This window comes from Malaya genurostris, chromosome 2 (genome assembly GCF_030247185.1).
Source record: "Malaya genurostris strain Urasoe2022 chromosome 2, Malgen_1.1, whole genome shotgun sequence".
Taxonomy (NCBI): Eukaryota; Metazoa; Arthropoda; class Insecta; order Diptera; family Culicidae; genus Malaya; species Malaya genurostris.
In genome coordinates, this window is record NC_080571.1 from 339815693 (window position 1) to 339825513 (window position 9821).

Genomic DNA, 9821 nt, shown 5'->3' on the forward strand with positions numbered 1-9821 from the left:
CGCCAGTAGCAATTCGATTTTAAAATACCCTTTTTTTCTTGCCTTTGAATCAGCTGCTCGCAAGTGAAAAATCGCAATTTCAATGTCTCTCGACTTAGTTCATAAGGCACCCAACTACCTTGCTTTTCAATCATTCCCATGGAACAGAATCGTATCAGAAACTTTCAATAATTCTGCAAGCTCTTCTTGTGTTCGACTCGGATCTTCATCGAGTAATGCCTCGAACTGTTTGTTTTCGATTTTTTTGTTGTTGTTGGTGGTTCAGAGCGAGGCCTGTCTTCAACGCTGAAATAATCATTCTGGAAACGTCGATACCATTTCCCACATGATTTATCAGTTGGAGCATTATCACCATAAACATCCACAAGCGTTTGATGCGCTTTAGCTGCACTTTTCTTCCATTAAATACGTATTTTCGGTAAAACTATCAAGTTCTGAGCAGATCTTTCAAATGAACGGTTTAGCCCATCTCTATTCTGGGCTAAATGTTCTCAGGAGAAAGTTACAGGTCTCACTTTGCTTCACATTTTTGATTGGACGCAAGGACACGTCCTCGTCGCAGATGTTACTGAAAACTTCATTGTGAACGTTGTTTCTAGATTTTGTCTTGTCGGCCGTAGTCCTTTTTTCGCCTGAAAGCAAACTGATTGTTAGGTTATCTTATCTATACCAACGAAAAATAGACTGATTGAGAAATTAACAAGAATGAACTTATTAAAAAAACTACTCCATTGTTGACTCGAGACTCGCAATTTTTTGCTTTTCGGAGAAACCATTTCACCAATTGAACTACTCTGGATGTGATAAAACACAACTCAGAAGGTAACCCAATTGAACAGACCCTCGGTCGCTCGGTCAGACTTTGCCCGGCCGGTGTTTAATTCAATTTTGAATCCCTAATCATTTAAACCATCTGAAATATGAGTCTAATCAGCAATATTTGAAGTGAGAAAGTATAATTACTAAATCAAAAACTGCAATCCCGTTGGTTTTCAAAACTGGACAAAAAACCAAAATTCAAAAATTTTCTTTTTGGCAAGTATGAAAGGTGAGACATGAAGGAAATTTGGCAAATTAAGCTGAAAAAATCTTCACACTCTTTTTCATCTCGTCGTAGATCTTTTTCCACGGTAGCGACATGCGTAAGATTCACCGGTTTATCGACCCGGACCGGCTGCCCGGGAACTACGGTGGCACACTGCCGATGATGGACTACGGGGGCCGCGATTGGTATCCCTGTGTGTTCCGCTATATCGACCACATCAACGAGTGGAACACGTTCGGTCTGGTCAGTGATCCCGGATTGCAGAAATATTTCGAAAAGAAATTGTAACACTTAAAGCTTTTGGCTTGAATTTCGTTCTCCGAAGAAGCTCAAAATTATTTCGGAATATCCAAACTTAAACTTTTTCTCGAATATCCCAATGACTGAAGTATTTTAAAATCCACTTAAGTGCTAGCTAATTTGTAGTCAAAATATTTTGTCTGAATAAACATTTTTAGAAACCATTAAGGGCTGTTATTATTTGTAATAGTGTCCAATGACGTTTCAATTGACTTAGTAGTCAGGGAAGGAAACGACAGACTTATCTTACTGTAGTCTCTTGGATCGGAGAAATTCATTGGATGAATTAGTTTTTGATTTAAAAAAAAATGTTTGTTGGGACGATAAAAATTTTGATTGTCGAGGATCCAAGTAGGCTGCATTAAAAGCGATAGTCTCGATAGTCATTGTATTCAAACAAATACATACAAAGAACGTCGATGAACATTTCTTTATCTCCCTTCACTTGACCTTGAAAACGCATCGGTCAAAACACGAACGGAACGGAACTTGTATCAATTCGGTTTGAACTTTTTTATTGTTTCTGTTCACTTTTTTTAGTGACCTATTTTGCAACAGCTTCTAGTGAAGTGATCGCGATGCCGCTCTACTATTCAATGACCATGTTCATAGTGAAAGATGCGAATTTATAACGATTCCAGACATACTTCCTTCTTCTAAAAATAAACCACAATCAGATGAAACGTCACTCTTGTTTACTATTTGCTCACAATCGGTGACCTATTGCGAATGATTGACATTTTCGACACAAGCGTCAGAGCAGATTGTTGCCATTCAATTTACGCATCACACGCAGTAGGCCGCCCCCTTAAAAAGGGAATTGCGTCTTCTTGGGTTTTGTTATTTTTCCATCAATCACCCGAGCCTTTTGAAACCATCATTGTCCATTGAACTGAAACTGATTTTCGCTAATCCAATCACATTCCTTCTGTTGCAGATGTTCTTCCATGGGAACGACATGAAAAAGTTCCACCAGTACCTCAGCCCGGAAGTGCTACCGAAGAATTACGGCGGCGAGCTGCCGGAGATTGACTACTCCGGTAAGGATTGGTACCCATGCGTGGACAAATACGTGGACCACATCCGCCGATACAACGAGTGTGGCTTTGCACCGAAGACTGAGTAGCGGGTTTGAGATATGAAATCTGGTCAGAAAAAAAGCTCGATCCAAATCACTAATCGAACCGGTACAAATGGATTTGTATCTGCAAATTAATCGAATTGTTTTTGTTACAACACCAACATTTAGTTTTTTTTATTGTTATCATTTCAACATGGAATTTTAAAGAATCGTTTGTTTTTGCTCGTGTATTAAATTGTATACTCATAATAAAGTTACCATGTTTTCAATTGTAATTTACTGTATTTCACTATTTCTAGTAGAAGGAGAAAAATTGGAATCATTCCTTTGACAATTTCTTGGACATCTTAATACCTTACTAATCGATTTCTTTTGTAGATTGTTCCAATATCAACTGATTGTCACATAAAACGAATTCCGTAGAATATTAAATGGTGAAAAAATGAACTGCATCGTCACAAACAGCCGTAATGATCCTTTCAGGCGCCCGAGGCGAACTCAAAAATATTCGTCCCCACCAATTTTTTAACCAACACCAATAAGACGAATTATTTTATTTAGTAACATTTATAATTTTTTTTAAAATACTTGTAACAGTTTTGAGTGCCACATCATAAATCTCGCATTAAAACTTTAAACTCCGCAAAAGTCTACTGAAAACCATTTTAAGATCATATTCCAGCCAAGCGGACAATTCTTCATAAGGTTGCTGTCAGAGTGACAAGCGCGCGTGCGAGCTGATTGCATTTGATAAAAGCAAACCTGTCAAAGTGAATGCGATGCGAAAACAGTACATCGCATTGAATCGCTTCGCTTCGGTCCGCGTTCCGCGCTCACTCGGACATCAACCTAGGGTTGCTGTCAAAGAGAACGGGATTTGCGAAGCGATGCGAAGCGTTTTGATGCGGTGCACTTTTACCGCAACGCGTTCACTCTGACAGGTTTGCTTTGATCAAATGTAGTAAACTCAAAGATAAACTCAAGATTACAATGTCTCATACACTGCCCATACTCGCATATCAGTCCCATATCGATTTCCGCCATTTTTGAGGTAGCTTGAGGAATGCAAACTATCCTCAATATACTCTCAGAAATTGCAATAAAAGTTGAGGGTTTGTTCAGTAAAACTGTGAAAAAATATCAACTCATGTCTGTATGTAAAGTATGCGAGTTATCAGTCCCATTCAGTACAAATTTTCATTTCATTTTTTGCAATATTGGATTAGCTGTCCATAAAAGACGTCACGCTTTTTTTGACGATTTTTGACTTCTCATCCCCCCTTTGTCACAAATTGTCACAGAAGTAAAGACCCCCCACCCCCCCCTATGTCACATGTCACGAATTCAAAATAAATAAAATTCATCTCAATACATTCTCAATATGTATGATAAACCATACAAATATGAGGGAAAAATCGATTTATTACATGCTGTCATTAGATTAAAAAATATCCCTAAAACTACAAAATCATCGGAATAATTTTATTAATATCATTTATATAAATTAACAAAAGTATTCGGTTGAAATTGATGAAACATTTAAATCATCTGTTTTATTCCTCCAAGAGGTACAAAGATATATTATTGTTTTAGGTAAAGAATAATATTTCTTTAATGTAGCATAGAGGGCTGCGAAAATAAAAACCAAAACCTCATCAAAACGAGATCACTGCCGGAGAATCTTTTCATGATCAGTTGATCAGTGAATTTAAAATCACATCGATCAACATCGGTACTGATCTTCCGTCATTTCCGAATTTACAAGAAGAAGCTTTTACATCAACAAATACACGTTTTCCTATAGAATGTAAACGTTTATTGTGGAGATTTTTTCAGGAAATAGGGCAAAGCAGTAATATAATTAGGTATTTCAAAAATGCGCTCATTGAAAATATTGAACATCATATTCCGAAAACCTCCGCCCTCCCCCCTGTCACAAAAGGTCACGTTTTATGAAACACCCCCCTCCCCCTTGCGGCGTGACGTCTTTTATGGACAACCCCTAATTAGATCTCTGTCGTTTTCAGACATTTTGTTCCCACATTCCCTTTTTACCCCGTTTCCACAATATTAACTTTCTTTTTCATTCTCTTCCGTAACATCACCATCACCGCCCACGAAAGACCGCTCCAGTCGAAAACCAGCATGCGGGCCACCCGCCGGGCCTTCGTAGCCTGGAGGTGTTTCCCGCGGACCAACACGGACCGAACGATGCGGCCAGCATAGATATTTACGAACGCCATCTGGAAGACTCATGCAACACTCAATTCATCGACAGCTGAGAGCTGGATTTAAGAGAACCCGAGATGACATACAAGGATCAGCCCCATGGGGTTGTTCGAGCTTTTGATGTGGAACAAGGCAACCAAAATTTCTAATGATCGACATTTTCAATTAATCGTCACACTTTTGAATCCGCAAATGCACAAGAGTCTGCTTAGATTGATCTTTATTAGGAACCAACACCTAACGCGCGAACCCAGAATATAGACCCTATTTGTCGTGATTTATATTTGTTTTGTATCCGACGAAATTACATCAATAGCCCAAATGTATGCAATTATATGTTTGTACATGCTTGCGATACGGATATAAATATTTAAGCTTCTCTTCGCCTAGCTTGTGTTCAAGTTTTGTATGCAAGCAGTTATCTTTATAGCGCTTCTCTACCATTACTACCATTCTACGAGTTCATCTTATATAAATTAGAAATTAATCTTATACACTCAAAATTTACCCTGGGGTAGTTGTCAATTTCTCAGGCGAAACGACATAACATGGAATTTCATCCGATCTTGCATGACATAAGATCAGAGCATACCAATTACAGCTTCAAATCGTTTTATGGAACTTTTTGTCTTCCTGTCTAGCAACTACCTACCTCTAACATGCCACGCGTAGGACTGAAACGTTAGCTATAATTTGGCTTATATTTATAGCTTCGCGTGCTTCCAACAGTTTCGCTTTTGCTTCGATTGACCAATCAGAGCGATGCTTTCCCTGTGATATATCGCTCACTCCTTCAAAAGCGTCGACTATGGCAGGGAAATCCGGTATGCCGGAGATTTTTTGCAGACAAAATAGGACACTGCTAGCTATTAATCAACATTTCAATGATATACAATTAAAAATACATGGCTATGATCATTCAAATCAATACGTAGAAATATTTCCAATCAAATGGTGACATAATATTAATAATTGATACAAAATTGACTGAGCTGTAATTGTTCAAAACCTGACTACATTTCTACGTGTATTTTTCTTGAGTTTCTAATTTGCACCCCTATATAGAAAACAAAAATGTGTACCACATTAAAAATAATCTTGTAAAACTTCTTCGAAGACACGTTAGCTATTAAAAATCAGTGAAAGTCAGTACAGACTTTTGACCATCTTTTTTCCAGTTTTAGCCCACTGTGCGGCGCACGAAACAAATTAATAAACAGTTGTTCAAAAACATTTCCAAATGGGTGCCATGTTCGCATCAACGATCCAGAGAGCTGTTCTGCACTGTTTAGTCGCAATAAAAAGGATTTTTTCCTTTTTATGAAACAATGGACGAAACATGGATCGAACATTTTTCTCCGGTGTCATATTCGCATTCTTGCGGGGAAAGTCATCCAAAACCGCGACAGGTAGCTGGAACAATTATGGCGTTAGCCTTTTGATGCTCGAGTATAATTAACATCGACTATTAGAGAAAGGACAGTACCATCAAAAGTGATCATAACATTGAGTTAATGAACGAAGCACAACATACGTTACTTTTTGTAAGTTACAGGCGTTACGAAACGTGTTATGTGTTACTTTGTATAAGTTTTTGGCATTAAGAAACGTTTCATGCGTTATTTTTTTGAGTACCATAATAATTACAAAGCGTTACATGCGTTACTTTTAGTAGGTTTAATGAGTTATAGCGTTACGAAGCTTTTCAATTTTGTTAGTTGAAAACGTTACGAAGCGTTACATGCGTTAAATTTTTGTAAGTTATAGGCGTTTCGAAGCGTTACTTTTTTCTAAGTTATAGGCGTTACAAAGCGTTACAATCGTTACTTTTTTGTGAATCATAATAATTATGAAGCGGTGCATTCGTCACTTTTGTGTAAGTTATAGACGTTACGAAGTGATTCATGCGTTACTTTTTGTGAGTAATAGTTGTTGCTAAGCTTTACATGCGTTACTTTTATCAAATTTTAGGCGTTACGGAGCGTTACGAAGTTTTACGTTTTTGTAAGTTACAGGCGTTACAAAGCGTTACATGGGTTACATTTTTGTGAATCACTATAATTACGAAGCGTTACATGCGTTATTTTTTATGTGTTATAGACGTTATGAAGCGTTACAAACGTTACTCGTTTGTAAAGTGCAAGCGTTACGATGCGTTACATGCGTTGTTTCTTATTAAGTTTTAGGCATTCCGAAACGTTACCCTGTGTAAGTTATAGTCGTTACGAAGCGTTACATTTATTTTTTAAATAAGTTTTGGGTGTTACGAAGCGTTATATGTGTTACTTTTTGTAAGTTATGGGTATTAAAAAGCGATACATAAGTTTTGGCATCCCAATTTTAACATGCTGAAATTACTTATTTGCAAAATTTACTGGAAATTATGAAATGATTCCGAAATCAGAAACTGAAACCAAAAAAAGTTTGAGAAATATTATGGGGTTGTTGATCCTGTAGATTACACCGTGAGATAGAGGTTTTGAGAGTTTCGTGATGGTCAAAATTCCACTGCCGATAAAGCACGCAGCGGCAGGTCTGACGAAGCGTAACAGATGAAACCGGGGTAAAATGAATAACAATAATTATACATAAAATGGTTACTAAAACATCAAGGAAATAAAATAAAAGAAACTAAATCAAAACAAAAAACGAACATGAGAAACGACAAAAAAAGAAAGGAAAAAAATTGGAAAACATAATAGTGTAAACGAAGATTTTTCCACGAAAACGGGAAATGACATAAAATTTGCAAATGATTAAAAAAATGCAATTAAGTGTTAATCAAAACTGAAACTAACTATAAAATGTACAAGAAAAAAGCAGCACAAAAAATTAATTGAAAAACTAAGAATAAAAAAGATCAATCAATTTAAAGACAATAAAGATAACTAGAAAGAAGAAGCGAGCAAAAGAATAAAAAAACGAAGAAACGGTAAAAACGACTAAACCTTTGAAAGGTGCATATACAAAAACACAGCCATACATCTCGGGGTTGGTTTTTTCCAAAAATTTCTAGACCTTTCTACAGAGACAAAAGGAAAAAGAGAACCAGGAGCATAAAAATGAAGAACAAACAAGTGAAAAGCGAGAGTTCTACACGAATAAAGAATATGACACAAAATTTGCACATGAATAAAAAAAATATGCCAATAAGTGTGAAGCAAAACGATGAAAAGTATAAGCAAAAAGGCTGCGCACAAAAATAACCACAACGAAACAAAAAGTAAAAGCAACAAAAATTAAACGGTTAAAATAAGAACGAGATGGAAAAATAAATTTATAGATAATAAAGAGAACGAAAGAAGGGAGAAACAAAAAACTAAAACGAGTATGAAAAAAGAGAGATGAGTATTGAAGAACGAAATCGAACAAACAGTCTCATATGAGGAAGAAAAAATTTCTTTAAGCAAGACCTAAACCTATGTTGGCAACATTCACTCTTCTGTATCAACTAAACTTTCTGGACATGTGAGCTTTGTTACACAAAACAACTTTGTATTATTTGTTATTCCAAAAATAATCTACACACCAAAAAGTTTTAAATTTTACGGGTGACTTAATTCCTCATACGATGTAATTCATAAAGACCAAATTTGGCAAATGATGGTAAATTTTATTTTTAATGACTTAATGTTAGATTAGCATGAATTTTTTCTGAAAATTGAATTTAAATGCACCTTTTACAAGCCAAGCACATGTGCTTCTGTGGCTAAGTTGATTTAAAGACGTACTTTGCGATCCAATGGTTCTCAGTTCAAGTCTTGAAGTGTGTATGATTTTTTGTTGAAAATGGCAAAACTACTTTTTTCATAGCCGAAAAATTATATATCCTATTAAAACGTGTTGTGGTAAGGTATTTCCCCAAATCAATCAAATTTTCGGAAAAAAATACTGAGAAAATTTCAAATTGAGTCGATTTTAAAAACCTAATGCTGATTTACAAAAACAAGCAAAAAACGTGCATAGTTTCGAACCGTGTATATTTTTGTTGACAACAAGCCTCTAGACGGCTCAATACCAAATTTTATCACAATTTATCCACTAGTGTTTGAACAACAGCTGATCGTGTCAGACGAGTTCTAGTTTTCATGAAGCTATGGAAAAAGACGAACCAACGCATTCAGGCATGAAAGCAACGGTGAAATTGAATGATTTGGGGTACAGATTGGTTCACCATCCACCGTATTCTCCAGACCTGGCCCCCAACGACTGTTATCTATTTCCAAAACAGAAAAGGTTTCTCCAGAGAAATAAATTTTCGTCAAATGCTGAGGTCATTGCAGAAACGGAAACCTATTTTGAAGCCCTTGGAAAATGTTTTCTTTGTTCATAGAGCATCAAAATGTTGGAGGGGGGACGAGTATAGCGTGATGGGTTAGTCGATGCCTTTCACGCAGCCCTCCTGGGTTCGATCACCAACTCCCGCACATAAAGTCAGAAAGCTTATCTGGCTTGAAGAAGCGAATGACCTTAAGGTTAAAACCTCTATATTTGAAACAAAAGAAATGGATCAAGTGTATCGCGCTAGATGGAGATTATACTGAAGAATAAAACAGTTTTTACGGTAAAAATGGACATTTTCTTCGTTAGGTCCGGGACTTCTCATTCCATATAGTAAAGGGTGGTTTTTAGGATTTTCAAAAAAAAATAAGCAACAAAATTGAGAAAATTGATGAAATTTCAATTGGAATCGATGGTACGATCAATATAATTTCATGTTTGATGATGAATGTTAGCCGCGGCTCCTCTTTAGGTGGCCCATGCGCAAGGTCCAATTTTGGCACACTCTCTCCAACATATCGGCCGATATTTCACGAAAAAATGCTCCAATATTGGCTTCCAGTGCGTCAATCGTTGCTGGTTTATCCTTGTAGCATTGAGCTTTAACAAGAAACAGCCCAAAGGCGTTAAATCACACGATCTAGGCGGCCAATTGACGCGCCCAAATTGTGAGATAAACTGTTCACCGAAGGTGGCTCACAAGTTGATCATTGTTTCGCGTGCCGTGTGGGATGTGGCACCGTCTTGTGGGTACCACATGTCAGGCATGACCAATTCTTCCATTTTGGGATAAAAATCCTCTATCATCACACGGTAGCAAAGAATTACGGCCCGATGATGCCAATAATCCGCACCAAAAAATAACTTTTTTGGATGCATTGGTAG

The 9821-nt window shown here is 36.9% G+C and overlaps 1 protein-coding gene across 3 annotated transcripts in view; it reads left to right on the top strand.

Moving 5' to 3' along the window:
- Positions 1–2701, top strand: part of LOC131431767 (retinaldehyde-binding protein 1-like) — a 33838-nt gene extending 31137 nt beyond the window's left edge. For 2 of the 3 annotated variants that reach the window (XM_058597643.1, XM_058597644.1), the window contains one exon: positions 1118–2276. In XM_058597643.1, the coding sequence (XP_058453626.1) occupies positions 1118–1333 (216 nt within the window). In that variant the 3' untranslated portion in view covers positions 1334–2276. The other variant, XM_058597645.1, reaches the window with a different exon arrangement.
- Positions 2702–9821: the final 7120 nt, after the last annotated feature.